The following is a 22,260-nucleotide window of genomic DNA, read 5'->3' on the forward strand; positions in this document are numbered from 1 at the left end:
TTTCCAAAAATAAAAAAGCCTGCTGACAAATTCACTTATAATGCCTTACTTCCACTCTAATCTATCTTATATAGGTAAGATCCTACCACACAAATGTCAATTAAGACTTTTTAAAGTATTAATCATAATGAAAAAGTCTCAGAAACTAGACTTTATCAAAATATCCTGTTCTTCAAAAACCATCATTAAGAGGGGAGGAGGTTCAGGTCTTCCTGGTACATGTTGCTAATTAAAGAGGAAGAGAATTAACAGAGGTTGATAAGCTCAAGACCAGACTGAAAAAAACATCTGGGGTAAGAGGTACATCATAGATTGGAAGCACTTATTTGTAGTACATATATTTGGCAAAGCATTCATCCTCAGAGTACATAAAGAAATCCTCATAAAAAAGATCATTATCAGAGACAAATAGGCCAAACACTTGAATTTATTCTTCACAAAAATGGTGATTAATGCACAATAAACCTATAAAAAATTACTTGACCACATTACTTATCAGAAAAATGCAACTAGAACCATATTTACCACAATGGGGAAAATGAAAAATTGGTATTTCTCAGTGCAACACAAAATAGTAAGCAAATGAGCTTCTCATACAGAGCTGGTTGAAGTGTAAGCTGATGCAATAACTCTGGAAAACTGGCACTATCTACTAACAGTGAACACATGTGTATAATAATTAGCAATGCACTCTCAGGCACATGCCCTTTCTACATACATGCACTGAATGACACATGGAAGAATGTTCATAGAACACTATTGATAAAAACCAAACAATAGTAACTATACAAATAATAATAGGACAAGAAGTAGTACATACAGAGTGGACTATTTATAATAACAGCAATAAAAATAGAAATGTATAATTCTATATAACAAACAACATTAAGCAAAGAAACCAGCAACAAGAGCATATATTCACTGGTCTGTATTCTTATGACTGATGTATTTACAAAGCATGTGTGTTACATGCCAATATGTTACTTTAAAATTAGAACAGAACAAACAGAAGATGATGAAACCACGAGGAGAAAGCATTCAGATCTTGCCCCATCCCAGAGAAAAATCAAAATCAGCTATTCAATTTCCTTTCCTCCTCTCTCTTCCCACCTCTTGAGTAAGGAGAAGCTGTTAAGTCCATTTGCTAAACTTCAACAGTAGTAGACAATTTTTTTATAAAGAAGGAATTTGCCATGTGTTAAGGTTATGAACAACAAATGACTCTAGTAAGAGGAGTCTGGATTCCCTCTCAACTTGCTGCTTGCTTCCTCTTCTGACAAGAATGCTGACACTCAGGCACTCTCGAGATCTCATTAAGGACAGCCCAGTAGCCTAAAGGTCTGAGGCACAGGCACAGAGGCAGAGGGATACCTGATCTATGTCAAGATTTTGACAATTTTCTGGAAAGTCTGTTCTGGGAGGACCAGCCTTACTCAGTTCAATATAAATCTCCATATATAACTGCTTTCCATCTGATGATATTTCCTGTGCACATATGGCAGCTCTCTTGGGACTGGAAAGAGGAGGGACAGATACACCAGGAAGGGACATCCACAGGCAGACCACACTATACCACTGCTCCCCACGGGGAAGACAAGGAGCCGTCAGTTTGACATTACTTTAAGTACTTTAAAAATCTACCTTTGGGGACCTAGGAGTTTGGCCTAGTTGTGCCTAGATGCACAAAGACCCAGGTTCAATTCCAGAAGTGGTGCTCTGGCTCAAGTGGTAGAGCTCCAGCCTTGAGAAAGCCCAAGAACATTGCTCAGGCCCTGAGTTCAAGCCCTAAGACTGGCAAAAAAAAAAAATCTAGGAAGTGGCGCTGTGGTTCAAGGGGTAGGGTAATAGCCTTGAGCTAAAGAACTCAGGGACAGTGCCCAAGCCCAGAGTTCAAGCCTCATGACCCAACCCCCCCCACAAAAAATCTACTTTTGACACATAAAACTATAACAGAAAAATCAACCACTTTGCTTATAATAGACTCAGTGTATTTTTTGTGCATTTTCAATGGTAGGTAATATTTTAGATTTATAATCCGCGAAGTTTTTAGTTTGAGAAATAAAATAGCTCAAGTCCAGTACTCTATTTTATTTTTAGTTTATTTAGTTCTTTTTTCTATTGTCAGGGTAATGTATAGAGGGGCTACAGTTACATTTGCTAGATAGTAGGTGCATTACTTCTCACACAATGATATCCCTTCTCATGTTTTTGTCCCCATTTTAGTTTATTAAATTCTTTTTTTTTTTTTTTTTTTTTGGCCAGTCCTGGGGACTGAACTCAGGGCTAGAACACTGTCTTTGGGATTTCCTCAAGGCTAATGCTGTACCACTTGAGCCACAGCACCACTTCTGGCTCTTCTATGATGTATACCAAGGAATTGAACCCAGGTCTTTGTGCATGCTAGGCAAGCATTCTACCACTAGGCCAAACTCCCAGCCCCTATTTAGTTCTTAATGTCTGAAGCGTTTAGTTTTATAGACTATGCATTAACTAAAAAAATATATATCTGGGAACGATGCTACATTTAGAAAACACATTTTCTAACACTGTTAAACATACTGATTTCAAAGATCACATAACAGTACAGTTCTATTTTAAATAGCTGAGTCTTGGTCACTCAAATGGTTTTTTGTAATAAAAGTGAACCATACTATGAGATAGTAATGCTTTATTTTCTAAAGTAGTATCAAACAGCAATATTCAAAAAGACTTACAGCTAGGTACTGGTGGCTCATGCCTGTAATCCTACCTCCTCAGGAAGCTGACATCTAAGAATCAAGTTTCAATGCCAATCCAGAGAAAAGTCTGTGAGACTCTTATCTCCAATTAACTACCAAATGCTGGAAGTGGAGCTGTGGGTCATAGAGTGCTAGCCTTGAGCAAAACGCTCAGGGACAGAGTTCAAGCCTCAGGACTTACACATATATATAAACACAAAGATCCCCTAACAAATTTTAATGGTTCAATTATATAAAACATAATGTTATGATTTCTAAATGCTATTTTTCTAGTCCCCAAATGAGAAGCCCAAAGAAGTCAGAATTTCTTTCTTGAATAGCAATTCCCATGTACAACTACTTAAAGATAATGAACATTTTTAAAGAAGATAACAAAAATATTTTTCAAAAAGTATTTGGGATCTACATTCACATTGTATGTTTCTCCATGTGCTCTGGAAATCAATATGTTAATAGATGTGTCTATACTAATAGATTTGTTTAGACAAAAATGTTCTCTGGCAAAATGAGTTTAGGAGATGCTAAGCTAAAACAATTCAGAACGTCTTATAGTCTTTAAGATAGTGCAACCCACTATATATTTGAAGAAGCTATATGGGCTGGCCCTTCCCAAATCTGATTTGATAAGATCTCTTTTGCAGAATATCCAAATAGGTGCTTCCCAGAATTAACAAAAACAGGTTTCTCCTTTTAGAAATAGCAAGTGATATATTTAACAAATGTCGTTAACAAAACTCTCATCTAATATGACTCCTTATTACATACACTCAGATAATAATCACACAAATGTAACCCAGTTAACCCTGGTCATATAAGTGGTCTCTGTAGTGTGAATGCATGTGAGTGTCTTAATAATAAATGAAAACTTGGCAAGTTGCAGAAATAGTGAGTATGCCTAATTTTAAAATTATAATAATATGATGTAATAGGACAGACTTTGCTTGCAAGGTGATAAGCTACTGGGTGAGAAATGTACTTTGAAATTAATTGGTGAGCAGCAGAAACTGGCTGTGGGGACTCCTAGCTAATGGCGTACGAGTCCAGGCTACTTGCCACCTGTGCTTCTGTGACTCCGTGCTGGAAAGCTTGTATGCTCCTGAACATACTCAGTGACACAAGCAGTCCGAAGCCAGAGGGCGCCTGGCCCCTCAGCCTCAGTGGGGCATGTCTCAGGACACCATTGGCTGATGGTCGCATTCAGGAAGGTCCCTATTTGCTGATGTGGCGGCCACTGCTCAATCTGTATTTAGCGAGCTCCGTCGCCATTTTACCCCCCTCACAGACGTCCCAGAAGGACTCCAACAACTGGCTACTACTATTATTACAGTAACAGGTTTTAAAGAAAAAGAACATGGTTCCTGTGGGTTACAGTCTTCAATATAAAACTCACCTCTAGTCAACATAAGTATTCATTTACATTTCAGACATTTAATATTGCCTTCCCAATTTAGCAAAGCCATACATATAGATTAAAATGTGATGACTTCTAGATAAGTGTAATTATAATGGATACCATTATCCTTTGGAAGTAATACTGTTACCTAACAATTCTCAAGTAAATTTAAGTACTATACCACTGAAATATCTCTTTGGATGAACCCTAATTTAAACTAATTTTTAGTAGTCCAGATTTGAGAGGAAGTGAGAACAAAAACAACTATGTCAATGAAGAGATTTCTAATTATCTCCAGGGAGGCTGGGTGCTCTTTCCTCTGCTCTATCTCCTTTTTCACTCATTGACAGCAAGGAGCACTTATATCTCCACTGCCATGACCACAGAACCCTTCCCTCAGAGCAGAGGGTACGACTCCTCTCTAGCTCTTCACCAGTCACTGGCCCTTAGCAATATCTCAACATGTATCTGTTATACTATGAGCAAATCAAAGAAAGAAAGTCTTTCCAAAGTAAAGTTACTATAAAGTTTAGAATAATTTTAATAATTCTTGGGCCGGGAGTTTGGCCTAGTGGTAGAGTGTTTGCCTAGCTGACACGAAGACCTCAGGTTCGATTTCTCTGTACTACATACATAGAAAAAAGCTGGAAGTGGTGCTGTGGCTCAAGTGGTAGAGCTCTAGCCTTGAGAAAAGTCCAAGGACAGTGTTCAGGCCCTGAGTTTAAGCCCCACAACTGGCAAAAAAATTCTTAAAAATTTTCAAAAATGTAAAGTATGATTCAATATTATATTACTATTTTTTTCCTTTTTACACTCTGCTGTCATTGGCTATGAAGAAACCTTATTCTATCAGATAGTATTTTTTCAATATGGGCATTGGGGCTTGAACTCAAGGCTTAGGCACTGTCCCTCAGCTTTTTCACTCAAGTCTGGTACTCTCTGCTTTTGGTTTTTTGATGGTTAACTGGTGATAAGATTCTCAGAGACTTTCCTGTCTGGTCTGGCAGATCTCAGTGTCCTGACCAGCTAGGATGACAAGCATGAGCCCCCCGTGCTCAGCTTCATTTCTTCTTATGAAACAAGGAAAGGTTAACAGGTGACAGGAGGGAGACAGCCCACTGTGGCATACTTTGATGACACGTTTAATTTTGAATCCTGGCCCTACCACTGATTAATTTTTTGAACTTATTTAACACCTCTACTTCTTCAATTCTAAAGTGGCAGTGCAACTCCTAGCTTGCATCATGTAAGAAAATGAAATGTGATGCTACTATCCACCACCCAAATAACTGAAAGACTATAGGGCATGCCCCTATTACTGAGGAGGCACAGCATCTGTGATTCTCACGATCGCAGTAGCCATGAACGTGGCACTCCACAGCAGCTGTCTGCTAACATGCACATGTGCACTCTAGACAGAACCCTGCATGCCCAGCCTATGTGAAACAGAAGACACATGCTAAAATGTTTACAGTGGGCTTATTTATAGTGTCCTCAAGTTTGACACTCTCTAAATTCTCCTGAGCAGCACTAAAGGGAATAAATATGTGATATGAACACATGAGCAAGAAAATGCTCAATAAATATGTATTACAATATGGCTGAATCTCACAAACAAAATGGCAAACAAACCAAGTCAACCATCAGAGAGACATAGTGTGCCCTTTTGTTCATATGAAATTCAAGGATTAGGGCCGGGAGTTTGGCCTAGTGGTTAAAGTGCTTGCCTAGCATGCATGAAGACCCGGGTTCGATTCCACATACATAGAAAAAAGCCGGAAGTGGTGCTGAGGCTCAAGTGGTAGAGCTCTAGCCTTGAGAAAGTCCAAGGACAGTGCTCAGGCCCTGAGCTCAAGCCCAGGACTGGCAAAAAAAAAAAGAAATTCAAGGATTGGTAAAATGAATTGATGCAGGAAACAGGAATAGTGGGTATGTTAGAAATGAGGGATCCAGATGGGTTAAAAAGGGGAGGTCTTATTTCTTTTAGGGTAATATTTTGGGAGGTATGTTCAATTTGTAAAAATTCATGAACTGTGAAGTCTTGTGATATATACCACCCTATATGCATTGTATATCAGTAAAGGCTTGATGTTTTAACAATACTGAGATTTGACTTTAGAGCCTCTTCTTTATGCCTCCAGTCCTTTTTGGTTTTAGCTATCTTTCATATAGGATTTCACTTTTTTTTCTTTGCCAATCTAGTTTTTATACATGGTAGTATTATTTATCATTAAGAGCACTAGGAAATACGCAAGTCAATTAATATAATTCATCACATCAATGGGAGCAAGGACAATCACATAATTGTCTTAATGGCAAAAGGCTAAAGCTATTTCCTCTAAAATCAGAAACAAGACAAGGATGCCCACTCTCTCCACTCCTCTTTAACATACTACTAGAATTCCTAGCCAGAACAATAAGGCAAGAAGCAAGCATAAAGGGGATCCAAATAGGGAAAGACGAAGTGAAACTTTCCCTCTTTGTAGACGACATGATTCTGTATTTAAAGAACCCTACAGACTCCACTCCCAAGTTGCTTGAGCTGATTCGAAATTTTGGCAAGGTAGCAGAGTATGAAACTAACCCTCAAAAACCAACCGCCTTCCTAAATGCCAACAATGAGAGGAGCAATTAGGAAAGTGACATTTTTGCAATAGCCCCAAAGAAAATAAAGTACTTTGGAATTAACTAAGAATGTAAAGGAGCTTTATGATAAAAACTTTAAAATCCTGAAAAAGGAAATTAAAGCAGAACTGAAGAAATGGAAAAACCTCCCATGCTCCTGGATTAGAAGAATTAACGTCATGAAAATGGCAATCTTGCCAAAGGCTATCTACAAATTCAATGCAATACCCATCAATATCCCAATGTCATTCTTTAAGGAAATAGAAGAATCAATCCAAAATTTTATATGGAATAATAAAAGATCCCATATAGCAAAAACACTTCTTAGCAGAAAGAACAGTGCACGAGGAATTTCAATACCAAACTTTAGATTCTATTACAGAGCTATAGTAACCAAAACAGCTTGGTACTGCACAAGAACAGGCCTGACGACCAATGGAATAGAACTAAAGACCCAGAAATCAACCCACAGACCTATGGCCACCTAATTTTTGATAAGGGAGCCAAAAAAACAGAATGGAAGAAAATCAGCCTGTTCAACAAGTGGTGCTGGCAGAACTGATTAAGCACCTACAGAAAACTAAAGTTGGATCTTTCTATGTCACACTGTACCAGGATTAACACCAAATGGATCAAAGACCTCCAGGTAAAAGAAGATACACTGAAAACTTTGCAAGAAGGAATAGGAGATACACTAGATTTCCTTGGGACAGGCTGAAACTTTCTTAATAAAGACCAAGAAACAAAACAAATTAAAGAAAGTTTGGACAACTGGACTGCAATAAACTGCAGAGCTTCTGTATGGCAAAGGACATAGCTAGCAAGCTAAATAGAAAGCCCACAGGGTGGGAGATCTTTACTGACCATACAACAAAGGCCTCATATCTAAAATATAAACAGCTAAAAAAATTGAATCACTCCAAAACTAATCTTCAAAGAAACAACCAACACATTAAAAGAAGGGCCAGTGACTTAAAGAGAAACTTCTCTGATTTAGAAATCAGAATGGCCTACAAACACATGAAGAAATGCTTGACATCTCTGGCCATAAAAGAAATGGAAATCAAAACAACTCTGAGATTCTACCTCACTCTAATGAGAATGGCCTTGATCAAGAAATCTAATAACAACAAATGCTGGCAGGAATGTGGCCAGGCAGGATCACTACTACACTGTTGGTGGAAGTGTAAAATCATTCAACCACTACGGAAAGCAGTATGGCAGTTCCTCAAAAGACTAAACATAGAGCTCCCCTATGACCAATTCCACTACTTGGCATTTACCCAATCAGCCAGAAACAAGGACATACTAAACCCACTAGCACAACAATGTTCATTGCAGCACTATTTACCATAGAAAAGATATGGAATCAACCCAGATCCCCCTCAGTTGATGAGTGGATCAACAAGATGTGGTATTTATACACAATTGGATTCTATGCTGCCATCAGAATGACATGGCCCCATTTGTAAAGAAATGGAAAGACTTGGAAAAAAAATCATATTAAGTGAAGTAAGCCAGACCCAAAGGAACCTAGGCTCAATGGTTTCCCTCATTTGTAATAATTAGTACAAGCCTTGGACTCTTCTAGCAGAGGATTACAATAGCTCAAAACCTAGATACACAAGGCCATATAGGATGAGGCTAAATGAAAGGACCTCCAGGATATGGAAACAAGAGCCATATAATATATGACTGTTGTTCTTAATGCACTACATTATTTCTTATCTCTTATTTTGTCCCTTGGTTATACTCATATTGTTATAGTATCTTACCTTGTTATCTGCTATATTGTATTTATATTTATTTGTTTATTTGAAATAGGAAAGGGAAGGGGGAAACAAGATGAGAGGAGGGAATGAGAGAAAGGAAATGGGGACAAAAACATAATAAGGGGTATCAATGTGTGTGAAGTAGTGCACCGTCTTATCTGGTGAATATAACTGTAACCCTTCAATTAATTATAAAAAAAAAACAAAGAAAATGAGTACTAGGAGGTAAAATGAAATGACATATATGTAACTATTATATAATATTATCAGTAACTATTATATAATGTTCCTATCATAATAGTCATAATAAGTAGTCAACTTCTTTATCGTACTAAGGAGGAAGCAAATCCAAACCTGTGTGTGTGTGTGTGTGTGTGTGTGTGTGTGTGTGTGACTTGTCCAAGGCTAGGATATTTTCCAGTATAATTTTCAACCAATTTTATTTCCATCTGAGTCTAACTAACTATAATGTTATTTATATATCAAGAAGAAATTAGTGAACTTGTATGGATGAAGACACTACTTAAAAAAATACAAAAAAGACACTATTTTAAAAGCCTGAGTCTACTTGAGGAAGGTGCCAACTTTCACTTAACTTTGTAACATAAAAATGCAAAGAAAGGAAAATATAAATACCACTAATGAAGATTCTGCCAAAAAACATACTTGCATGTCTAATAACTTAAAATCATTTTAAATACCTTCAAAATTTAAAAACTTAATGATCACAATGTATAGGACCATGTTCTATAATAATAGCCAAAAGGAGACAAAAACATGCCTAATTTTCAGGTATAAAACATCCATGAGATTAGTTACAAGATATACCCTTAAACTCATTGTCAGTAATCACTTACATTCATTATATGTCATGCGGGAGAAATACTAACCAGGAGGCACTTGTGTAGAATCGTCAATGCCCAGCTGTCCTGTAGCTAAGCCAAGTTCTACAAAACATTCTTTCTGAAAACAACATATGAAGAATTAACGTATACCATAGGCTTCGCTTCCCTTAGAAAATCAGCTTTAAAAAAGATCACAATGTAAAATGCGTCATTTTATTCAAATATCTAAAAAGGTAAAGGATGGTACTGCACACTTAAATAAATGCGTTGGTTAAAATGAAGGCGCAGAAAAAAAATGAAGGCATAGAATAACCATAATTATGTTTCCCACAGGTGCTACTGCACAACATTCAATGTTTTCATGTAAGGTACAAATGAAGAGAAAAAGATACAAAACAGGGTACATTGTCAGCCAATGAGTAAAAGCTTCAGATCAAGAGTTTGAGTCCCAGTCTCAGACCAAAAAAATAAACAAAAAGGTGTCAACACTTAGGAATATATCATATGGAAAACAATTTGGATATATGGATATATTTCTCCTTTAGGAATTATTTCACTTCCTCCAATTTTTACTGTATATATATAGTACGTACTATATATATTGCATATATATTATACTATATATGTTGTACTATATATATTGTACGTACAATATAAGCCCTAGTTCCTGGGGCTTGAGCTTCTTTTGCTCCAGGCTAGCACTCTACCACTTGAGCCACAGTGCCATTTCTGGCTTTTTCTGTTTATATAGCACTGAGGAATCAAACCCAGGGCTTCATGCTAGGCAAGCACTCTACCACTAAGCCACATTCCCAGCATTACTTTGATGCTTTTTGACCAATATGAATGTTGTTCTTCAAAAGATGTTCTGTAAGGTAAGGAGTGACAATAATCCCTTTGAGTCAAGAGGTAGTGTGGTTGTCATCACATACATGCTGCATGGTCACTAGTTTTCTGGTCCAGAATGGCTATGTAAATTTCACATGAACCTGCACCTGTGCTTCCAGTGGTTGGTATCACTCAGTTCTTAATGGCTCACACACTACAAATACCCCAAACAAGTTCACTTTCAGGTAAGACTGGACTAGGAAGTGGCTCTACTAAAACATTAGCGAATAGATTCATTCTTCACACTTCCTTTATCTATCTAATAATGTCTAAGGAAAGTAATTCCTATTAGCTGATGTTTTTAAACTTGGAAAAACCCTTCATCATTCACATTATTCTTATTTCCTAAGTAATTTAAACATTCCTATTAACTTTTGCCTCAGTATTGTATAGCTATTTCAAATGCTAAACCATACTTTCCCTTTTAAAATGGAAGTGTTTTAATTTTCCTAGTTATTATTTAAATTAGTGATTTAGCAGTAACTCACAGTTGTTCAGCCTAACTCATACACATACATACATTTCATTTTTGCACTGATTCTAAATAATTTCAGTATTTAAGTATTTAATGAAAACTGATTTTATCTGTACTTAAAACACTGTACCTTATGTTGTCTATTTGTCTACGCCTGTCAGTCTGTCTGTCTGTCTGTCTGTCTGTCTGCCTGTCTGCCTGCCTGCCTAATATTTTTTATGCCAGTCCTAGGGCTTGAACTCAGAGCTTCTTTTGCTCAAGGCTAGTGCTCTGCCACTTGAGCCACCACCCTGCTTTTGGCTTTTTGGTAATTTATTGGAGATAAGAGACTCACATACTTCCTTGCTCAGGCTGACTTTGAACCATGGGTCCCCAGATGTCAGCCTGCTGAGTAGCTAGGATTACAGGCATAGGCTAGTAGTACCCTGCTATGATCAATTTTTAATAAAATGCTCTACTAGATCTATCATAGTACCTGACATGGCAGAGGGACTCAATACATACTGAAACACACTAGCTACAGTATTAATCTGCCAACTCCATACTACTGATTTAATTACAAGGTCACTTCAGGGTTCATAAATCTGTTTTAAGAAATTTCCTTTTTGTGTGTGTGTGATGGTACTAGGGCTTGACCTCAAGGCTTTGCACTCTTACTCAGATTTCTTGCATATGACCAGTGGCTACAGCACTTGCCTGCATACATGGAGCCCTACGTTTGACTACCATGTCCTAACTGCCTTGTAAATTACTCCTTGGGAAGACCTGGAAGGTACAACCATGAGCATAAGAAATGGTTCCTATTGTATACTTGACTTCTCTGTGCTTGTTGCCACTTCCCTTTTTGTGTGTGGGGGGGCAGTAGGGGCAGGAAGAAGCATCTGAACGGCTGGTAGGAATGTCAGTGATAACCTACCTGAAACACTATGTTTCTAACAGAGCTAAGTAGACCTCCTGCCAAATGATAGCCTATTATATTTCAAGCAAATACGAACTCAAACCTTAAGTACTGACAGTGGTTACTCCCTAAATTGGCTCTTTCCTCTTGGTTTTTGTTTTAGGCTTTAGTTTCTCCCTGTCTTTCAAATTATAACAGTTTAAATGTCTGAAGATTCTAGGTTGGTCACTCTGTATTTTAAAATGAGAGAATACATGCCAGGCATCGGTGGCTCATGCCTATAATCCTAGTTACTCAGGAGGCTGACACCTGAGGATCATGGTTCAAAGCCAGCTGGGACATGAAAAGTCTGAGACTCTTATCTCCAAGAAAACCAGAAGTGGCACTGTGGTTCAAGCTGTAGAATGCTAACCTTGAGGTGAAAAGCTCAGAGATAGCACCCAGAAAAGGAAGAGGAGGAGGAGAAAGAAATGGAGGAGGAAAAGGGAGATCACAACTATGATTTCTAGGCTGGGGGAGAACAGACAAAGATCCTAAGTACTCAGAAACAAATGCTTCTAGTCATCAAGGATGTAACTAAGGCATCTATGGACAAGACACACAGACCGAGGGTGATGGGCCAAGGGTGCAGGCTGGTGCTGGACTGCTAAGGATTGCTACTAGGACTTTGTGGGCTCATTGTGGGCTCACTGGCTTGTCCTGCACAGGATCGGGAAGGGGAGTTCCTTCCTCCCATTATAGTCTTGCTCTGTTCCTCTACAACCTTCTGTTCACAGAGCTTGACATCAGGCCAGTAGGCAAAGGGAAATCTTTATAGCTTCCAGTTATAATGTAATAAAACAGAGAGCAAAAACAGGATTAAATTGGTTAGTGGTACACCTCTCATCCATACTTCTCGTCTTCCAGAGGAATTTAGGTATGACCTTTAATTCATGTATCACGAGCTTTAATACATTAATTACACTTACTTGTTTCCTCCTTTGACCATATAGTATTCTGGGTACCTAACTGTCTGGGGGTGATTATCAAAAGAAGGGGGAATGATAATATCCTTACTCCATCATCAAGAATGTTCCTATATTTCATTTCAAAATGAATTTCCTCACTGAAATGTGACAATTTCCTTATTTTTCCTGTCTTCTTCAAGTGCCTGACCTTGCTATGGGCTTCATAAAGGTTGTCTAACTTACGTAAAATATGCTAGTTACACAGAATATTTTTTTGTGGGTCATCGGGCTTGAACTCGGTTTGGGTGCTATCCCAAAGCTCTACAGCTTAAGATACTGCCCTACCCCTGGGCCTAGGTGTTGTCCCGTGAGCTCTTCAGCTCAAGGCTACCACACTACCCTGGAGCCAAGCCCCATTTCCCCTTTTCTAGTGATTAATTGGAGATAAGAGTTTCAAGGTCTTTAGTGAATTTTGATCCTTAGATCTTAGCCTCCTGAGTAGCTAGGATTACAGGCATGAGCCTCTAACCCGGCTAGTTATACATAATCTTTATCAAACAATTTTTTTTAATCATTCTATAGCCATACATCAAGCTCCTAAATTTCAACAAGCTGCTATATAAATATATGCTGCTGATTAAAATAAGGAATAAGTAAAAGTATTTATATATCAATGTGCTCTCAAATTTAATCCTATGTACAAAGCAACTCACTTTCTCTATAAATATATTTGCAGTAAAAGGAAATGTTACTTTATTTATTCAATGAATACATTATATTATTTTAGATGTATGTTATATAAAATATTTTCCAATGGTTATCTTCTAAAAAGATGCTAATTTCAGGGCTGGGAGTTTGGCCTAGTGGTAGAATGCTTGCCTAGCATGCATGAAGACCTGGGTTCGATTCCTTGGTACCACATACATAGAAAAAAGCTGGAAGTGGTGCTGAGGCTCAAGTGGTAGAGCTCTAGCCTTGAGAAAGTCCAAGGACAGTGCTCAGGCCCTGAGCTCAAGCCCAGATTGGCAAAAAAAAAAAAAAAAAAAAAAAAAAGATGCTTATTTATCTGTAAATATCCATACTTACCAACTCTGGAATGTCTTTTACTTTCAGAGGAACTTGGATTAAACCCAAATGAGTCCTGAAACCAAGAGAATCACCATTTTCATAATTTGGGTTGCGAAGATTAATTAATACCTTTAAAACAAACCCAACAGAATTGGTTAGTTTCTTTGTAGGATGTTTATACTTGTCAAATAGTGATATTCTTGATATAACATCACAAAATTAAAAGTTATTTGGAGTTATGCATATATTTCAGTTACATACTACAATATTTTTAAATTGTACAGAAATATCAAAATCAAAACCCATGGATATGCTTTGAACTAATATGGTTTTATTATTCTAATTAATTACCTACCACATGACACTCTATCAAGAAATTTAATTAGACAAAGTTTTTTATGATCAGAAGAAATAAAATCTGCTTTATAATAATACTGTACCAAGGATAATGGCAGAAATAATCACTCACTGTTGTCCACTGTTGGTAGGGTACAAATGAGTGCAGCCACAGCAGAAATCAGCAGCAAAGTTCCTCAAGAAACTGAAGATAGTGCTATCATATGATCCTGCTGTGCCAGACATGGGCACATATCCAAAGGAATGTAAATTTACAAGAAAATACCTATACACCCATAGTTATGAGTATTATTTATAAGACAAGATACAGAATCAAGTTGATGCCCAACAATTGATGACTGAATAAAGAAAGTGTAGCACATGTATATAATAGAGTACTGCTCATCAGTAGAGAAGAATGAAATTGTTATTTGCAGAGAAATGGATGCAACTCAAGATTATATTAAGCAAAATAAGCCAAACTCAGAAAGAAAACTATGGCATGGTTTCATTCAATGTGGAATCTAGACTCCCCCCCTCCCAGATAATGACAGTACGTCATAACATACAATTGGGGAATTGTTTAGGAGGGGTCATCAGTGGATGGGAGAAGAAAAGGAAAAGGTAGCAGTAGCTGAATATTATACAAGTATAGTATAAAACCAGCAAAATAAAACTTGTCACTGAAAGGAAAGGCAATGCTTAAGTATAATAGTTTTCAGAGAAAATTTTAGAACCAACTCCTACCACTTTCAAAAACAAAATTTGATAGGCTTTCAAGAATGAATAACATTGCAAGGTCCCTATTTCCTCTTTTTAAAAAAAACTCACAAGAAATGAAAGAGAAAGAGATGGAGAGACAGAGAAAAATGTCACAGAAGAAAAAACATTATTTTAAACCAGATAAAAATCATCTTAAGTTATTTATGTATCTTTCTATGTAGAACTCTTCTTTAAGTTTGGCTAAGGAAGATAATTCTGAGGACAGAATTAAATATTTGCAAAGACATGAAAAAAAACATGAATGAGATTTTGGCTTCTCGGATCAAGGTGTCTCTCTAAAACAAAGCACATTCCTTATTACTGAGAAAGGACCATAGAAACTCTGCTCGGAGTGTGGATCTCTTTGCATTTGCTCTTCCTAAAAGCTAACATGGCTAACCCTGCAATCTTCTCAGTATTGCCAATGGTCTGACTCTATAATTGTTGCAGCAATGGACAAAAAAGAATGAAAAGCCTGGCTAACTGTGACTCTTCTATTGTAATGGCAGAAGGCAGGCAATAAGAAAGATTTAGAAGCAGTGAGCAATATGCTGAGAAATGCTATGGGAAAAAAAGCTGGAAAGAGAAGTTCCAAGCAAAAGGGCCTCAGGGGTGACATTTGAGAAAGACATGAGGAATGAGGGAAAGAACAGACAAATATTTGAGAGAATATATTATAAGATGAGAAAAGAAAAGCTAACAACTCAATCAGATGTAAGAAGCCAGAGGAAAGCAAGTCAGGAGGAAAAGTAATAGGAAATGGAACTCAGAGACTTAAAAGAGAATCTGATCAAAAAAGGTGTTTGGGGTCACTTCTGACCGAAAGCCACTAAATAGCAGAACTGCACTGTTTTGAATGAATTACATTTAAATGATTCCCTGTGCTAAGAACCAATTCTAGGTGGGGAAGGATGCTGGGGAAAGACTAGGTAGGAGACTACCACATAGTCCAAACAACACATGAGGATAGCTTGGATACAGCAGTAATGGTGATGTTAAGAAACGAATAGATTCTAAACTGGAGGCATAGCTTAAGTGGTAGAGCACTTGCCCTGAGCAAGAGAGCTAAGCAAGAACATAAAGCACTGAGTTCAATCCCAGTACTGGCACTAAATAAATACAACAAATGAAGTGCATAGATTTGGAATACCATTTTGAAGGAAAAACTGATGGGATTACATATTATATGTAAGGTTCAAGAGAAAGAGGAAAATCAAAGATGGTTTGAGTGAAATTCTGAGCTACGACTGGATTTTGAAGAGTTGTAGTTGAGTGTTTGCGCTGCTCCTCAAGTACATTGGTCAAATTCACTAGTGAACCCACTGCATTCTCTACCTTTGTCACTATATTCTCTGTCTTCGGGGAAATCACCTCTGCCCTACTCCTCTACCTACAGTAGGAGACTACTGATATGTTTTCTTTTCCTCATGGTCCCCATATCCAATCAGTTGCAAACTCTCACTGAATTCTCCTTCAAATTGTCTACTTCTTTCCATTTCTAATGCGGTGTCTTGCCTAGACTCCTAGGACAAGAGAAGTAGCCAGGAAAAAAAAAAAAAAGGAAAGAATTTACTGAGCATCCATCAGCTATTTGACTCATAGTCACAATTTCATCAAAATTTTCATAATTGACTTTTAAATATTCTAACCACAAATTTCTAACCACAAATTGGATCATGCCATTTCTCCACTTCAACAATTCTCAGCTTTATTTATGGAGATCCCTCTGCCTGGAGATAGTCTTATATTATCTTTTCTCACACTATTCCTTCATTACTATATCTAATTTATACAGCAGTACTTACCTCAAGAAAATCCTTGGGTGCATAAACAGGTCGAAAAAGGCTTAAATCTAGAATAAGGAAAGTTAGAAAAAGTTTCAGTTAATGTGTGAAATGAAGTCATCCATAATAAACTTCATTTATTTTTTTCTATATTTCTATCAAGGTAGATTATTTCAAGCATTTTTTGAGTATTAACTATTTGTCATACATTGCATTAAGTATGGCGACATAAAAATGAAGATAATAGACAATCCCTCACATTGACAGCTTAGATAAAAATTAAGAATTTCACCTTCATAAATTATAATAAATTCTTTGGAATAGAGCTGACAAAACGATGTCAATATAAGGGTTCTATGTAAGAATTCAAAATACAAACAATACATATGTAGTAAATTTCTATAGTTGTATTAAACTGTTTTCCTTTTTGAATCCCAATTGCGCATTGCTTCATCTATTAAGACACTTCTTACCCAGGTTTCTAGCAGTGGTACAAGAGAGAAGGGATACTTCCATATCCCTCTATACAATGATAGTGATCTATTATTATGGTAAATAGTATATGCTTGTTTTTCAAAGTATGTTCATAAAATTGACTGGATTTTTACCAGTATAACCATGTTCACTGCGGCATGATATGGAATCAACCCAGACGTCCCTCAGTGGGTGAATGGATCAAGAAAATGTTGTATATATACACAATGGAATTCTATCCTTCCATCAGAAGGAATGATATTGCTCCACTTGTAAAGAAATGGAAAGACTTGGAAAAAATTATATTGTAAAGTAAGCCAGACCCAAAAAAACATTTGTGCTAACTAGAATATGTCGAGGATATTCTTAGGAGAGGACCACAACAGCTCAAAGCTATGTGCACATGGTCATACAAAATAATGCTTACTGAAATAAACCTCAAGAAATGAAAATGAAGCTTTTTGGTTTTTGGTACTGTTTTCAGTTTTCTTTCTTCTTTCTTTTTCCCCCTCTGGTTTATTCCCTGATGTCATTTTTTTAAAAAAAAATTCTGTACCCTTGGTCTTGTATATATGTTTATCTGATTTGGGGAAGAGAAGGGGAAATCAAGAAATAGTGGACCAAGGGTGAGTCAATTCAACAATGATACTCACTAGACACTATGTTGGAAATGAACTATACCACCTGAGTGGGAGGAGGGTTAGAAGGGGAAAAATGGGATAAAATGAGGGAGGGTTAATACTTTTCAAAAAGAAAGGTACTTGTTACTTGACTTATATAACTGTAACCCCTCTGTACATCACCTTTATAATAAAATTTAAATTTAAGAAATTGACTGGATTTTTAATTTTAAATTAACCAAAATAAATTGTTAAGAACATTCTAAAGCTTATCGTTAATATGTCAGTGTAATTTACCTTATTTCCAAAATTTGCGTTCCTTCCAAAAGATTTGTTTATAATTACTTTGGATCCCTATTTAAGAATGTGTTTTTTTCCCTGTGTTATATTTTGAATGAAATTCACATACCTGGTTCATCGGTTCCCATTTCATTCCATTTATTGAGAAGTTCTTTCTGTTCTAAAGGTGGTCTCTAAAAAAAAAAAAGTCATTTTTAAATAGTTTTTACTTTTCAAGTTTATCAGTACAGCTTAAAAGTAAAGAATCAATAACTTACTTAAAAATCCAAATAAACTACCATAAGAAAAAATAATTTCAAGTTGGCATGGCTAATGTTTTCAGAATTGTACTAACTTACTTAACTATATAACTACATTATATCTAATGTCAGACAACATGTAGTAATGGGTCCAATCAGTATATTTCAAAAGCAAAAGTGGCTCCTCAGTTGCATCCTATGTCTTGTACCCCACCCAGCAATCTTGGCAATGATGGCTAGGGAAACTGGGCAAGAGAGTGTGACCGTGAGTCCTGTGGGTTGGCAGCCTCCTGTTCGCCTATGCAAAGCAGTACATCCAGAATACTACATGTTTTGATGGTTTTCCATGTAGCTTTATTCCTTTCTTTCACCCTCCTTGTGAACCTTAGAAAGTAAATCCACTATGTTTCCAACAGCCAGACTACTCAATAGGTAGGAAGCGAGGAAACCTCGTTCTTCCCTACTGTAAGTGACAATCTGAATCTACACCACCCTTCCAGTGACCATTCCTTCTTCTCACCCCTCCTCCATCTCAAAGCCCAGAGTGATGCACAAGTGTTGACTACTGGGTCTGAACAGAATCCCAGTTCTACAGAGATGATAATTACTCTTCTCATTCCTCACATGAAAACTGAAAGAAGGTATGACATTGACTACTACACAACATCATTATGTGCCTGAACTCCATCTTCAGTTCAAGGGTGACTGGGCTATATTAGCCAAAATATAAGGAAGGTAAAGGTAATTAAAATCCTAAAAGCAGATTTATAATCTTTACAAACAAATACCTACAGAATTATACTCAATTCTACATTCCTATTTATTATCAAAATGTTTAATATAGACATCATTAAAGCACTCATAGCAAAAATTTATATAGTTGGCATTTTTAATTTTTTTAATTCAAAATAAGCTGACAAACTAGGTAAAAAGGAATAATACATCTACCTGGTATATAACGTCATGACATTTTTCAATAGTTTATGAACAGAAAATTAAGCATAAAATTTAAAAGTACCTTTCGTGCCAATGGGATACTCAATTCCGTGCACATACTATTTAAACTCTTCAAAATTCTTTTTTCCCAACTTCCCTGAAACAAATGCAGAAATTGTTTTTCATTTAAAATATGGAAACTAATAAAAAATTGAAGTTATTATGAGTTACATAGGCTGGTTGTGATTGGTTATACTCATCCATTAGTTCACTCAACAAACATTGACTGCCCCTACTGAGTGTCACAGACTATCCTTAGAGTTGTGAAGTAAGCAGCAATACAGAGAATGGACAACTGGGAAATGGTTGAACCTTTGAGGTAGGGCTCAGTGAGAGCTCCTTTGGTCTTTGGAGCATAAACATGAAGAAGAATATGGACCCCTAGCCTCTTTCTCTTTCTTTTTACTTCCTGGTCCTTCGGTGAGCAGTTTGACTGCCACATGTCCCCTGCCTTTGCCACCTAAGGACAGATGAAAAGGTGATAAACACTATGAGGAAAAATAGCACATAATAAAAAGGTAAACTAAAGGAATTGTACAAATATTTGTGAGTCCCATTAATAAGCTATTAAAGTAGTGTACCTTTCCAAACATGAAACTGTACTCCTAAATGGCAGCATCTATACTCAGAGAAAAAGGTTTTTTCCTCCATACCACATCCAGAAAACTGATCATTTCACAAGTGTCTAATATTTACTCCATCTTAAAAATTTCCAGGTATCCTTCAACTGCCTTTCATAATTTTTAAATATGCATATCTATTCTAAATTCATGCATTATATTCCACTTTTTATTATGTTCCTATCAAGGCAATTTAACCTAGAGATTCTCTGTTCTTTTCATTTTCGCAAAATTGACTTTTCTAAAGAGTCCAGGCTACTTATTTTTTACAATATTTCACGATCTAGATTTACCTCATTATTTTTTTTTCATATAATTGATTCCTGTCTCTTTCTCCTCTGTTCTTTATAGCAGGAAACTATACATTAATCTTAGCAGTGTTAGATACTATTATCCAGACATGACATATTCTAATATATTATCTTTACTGATACCCTAATGTATACAAGTCACTTCTAGTCATTTCATTTGCTCGGAAACCGAAATAAAATAACAGCAAAGTCTTAAACTTCAGATAGAGTAAGAAAAGACAAAAACTATAGATTATATATATTACTCATAAAAGTCAATAAAAAGGAAAATAACAGTAGTTTTCTTATGTTGTTAGAAAAAAACAGAATATATATATAAACTGCTTTGAACAGTGACATAAAATGGCAAAAGTTAGATAATCTATAGCTTTAACTATAGCTGCCATTATTCACAGCTTTCCAATGTATATTTAAGTAAATTAATATATCTTTTTCTGTGGAATACTCTCTACATATTCTACCCTACCTTGCTTATTCATGTTTGATCACTCTATTTACCTCTCAGATATCAGCTATGAAGTCTTCCTCACTCAGTCTCCTACCCAGACAGCACCGAGTGCCTTTACTTATAGGTCTGTACAAACACCTATCCTTCACTTACCAAGGCACCTAACACAATCTATCTAGCACAGAAGAAATACCCAGTAATTGAACAGATTTCTACTCTAAAAAATGTTGAGGCATTTTAAAAAAGTAAAACAATGCACCCAAGCAATGAATGAACAAAAACTTCATCTGTCCAGGGTCACTTGGGCTTATATACCATTGCTATTCAGCTGGAGCCAGTCTTGGCAGGAAAGTCTGCAGACTCCATCTCCAATTAACTAGCAAAAAGCAGGACTATAACTGGGTGCTGGCAGGTTCACTCCTATAGTTCTAGATATTCAGGAGTCTGAAATCTGGGAATCGAGGTTCAAAACTGAGCTAGTGTGAGAAGACTAGAGTCCAAAGCCCCTCCACAAAAAGAAAATAAGGCTGGAAACACAGTTCAAGTAGTAGAGCAACAGCCCAGCCAGCAGAGAAGCTCTAAGCTCTAATTTCAAAACTCAATACTAACAAAAGCAACTGTTGTAATATGGGAGAAATACATAAAATTTACTAAGGACATACAAATATAGTTTAAAATTCTATTAAATGTGTTCCTAAATTAACTTCATTTACTGACTTATTTTCAATACTCTCCTTTTCCTATAAATAGTTCTCTTAAATGCAAGTTTTATTAGGTGCTCTTATTTGGATACCTTGTTAATTATCCAACTTTAATTATAAGAAAACATCTTACATTCTACCCTCACATCCTCATCCACACTGCATTCTGAGAAATCTTACTCACTTCTTAGGCCTATGTACTCTATACATTTTCAAGACTGCAATACACTTTTTTAATTCAGTATAAAAACTACTAAATATTCAAATATGACGATTCTAAAATGTTATTCTACATGTGAGCTTTTTGCTCAAGGCTAACAATGTAACAGTCCACTTGTGGCTTTTTGGTACTTAACTGGTGATAAAAAATATCACAGACTTTCCTGTCGGGGCTGGCTTAGAACCTCAGTTTTCAGATCTCAGCCTCCTGAGCAGCTTGGATTATAGCTGTGAGTCCCACTGCCTATGAAAACTTTTAAAGAACACAAAAGAACGTAATGAGAAAGACTATGAAGAACTACAGAAGTAATGAACAAATATCTATTTTCCTTTGATATAACCTAGAACAAAAGAGAGAAGAGAGGAAAAGGATGTTAGATTCATAAAAGTCAGGCCATTCTGTGACATAGTGAGACCCTGACTCTCTCTTGTCCCTGCAAAAAAAAAAAAATTAAGGTAAAAATAGCCTTTTACATTTAAAATGTTTAAATACGAAGACATTTACCTTTCACTCAAATCCATAGCCTCTCTAAATGAAATTACTATTGCTTCGTATCACTTTCCCTATGAGTTTGAATCTACAATATTGACTCAGAGATTTCATAAGGTAGTTTCTAAGCCAAGAAAAGCCAAAGTTTTATGAAAGAATCACAACTGCACTAAAAATCTTTTAAACGAATATTGCAGCCTCACTACATTTTTCTTTCCTGTTTCTTCCCAACTTCCTGTTTTTTCTTCCTTCCTTCCTTTTCTTCTTCCTTCCTTTTTCTTTTTCTCCCTTCCTCCTTCCCTCCCATTTTC

The 22,260-nt window shown here is 36.5% G+C and overlaps 1 protein-coding gene across 2 annotated transcripts in view; it reads right to left on the bottom strand.

Moving 5' to 3' along the window:
• Positions 1–22,260, bottom strand: part of Tbc1d19 (TBC1 domain family member 19) — an 88,992-nt gene that overhangs the window by 48,221 nt on the left and 18,511 nt on the right. For both annotated transcript variants that reach the window (XR_016537408.1, XM_090343735.1), the window contains exons 5-9: positions 19,183–19,257; positions 18,035–18,098; positions 16,553–16,599; positions 13,668–13,778; positions 9,419–9,491 (exon numbers count right to left, since the gene is read on the bottom strand). Coding sequence is in view for 1 of the 2 variants with exons in the window: in XM_090343735.1 (XP_090199861.1) it covers positions 9,419–9,491; positions 13,668–13,778; positions 16,553–16,599; positions 18,035–18,098; positions 19,183–19,257 (370 nt within the window). In the remaining variant the exon portion in view is untranslated. The remainder of the gene's footprint in view (positions 1–9,418; positions 9,492–13,667; positions 13,779–16,552; positions 16,600–18,034; positions 18,099–19,182; positions 19,258–22,260) is intronic.

Source organism: Megascapheus bottae, chromosome 13, assembly GCF_031878675.1.
Source record: "Megascapheus bottae isolate mThoBot1 chromosome 13, mThoBot2.hap1, whole genome shotgun sequence".
Taxonomy (NCBI): Eukaryota; Metazoa; Chordata; class Mammalia; order Rodentia; family Geomyidae; genus Megascapheus; species Megascapheus bottae.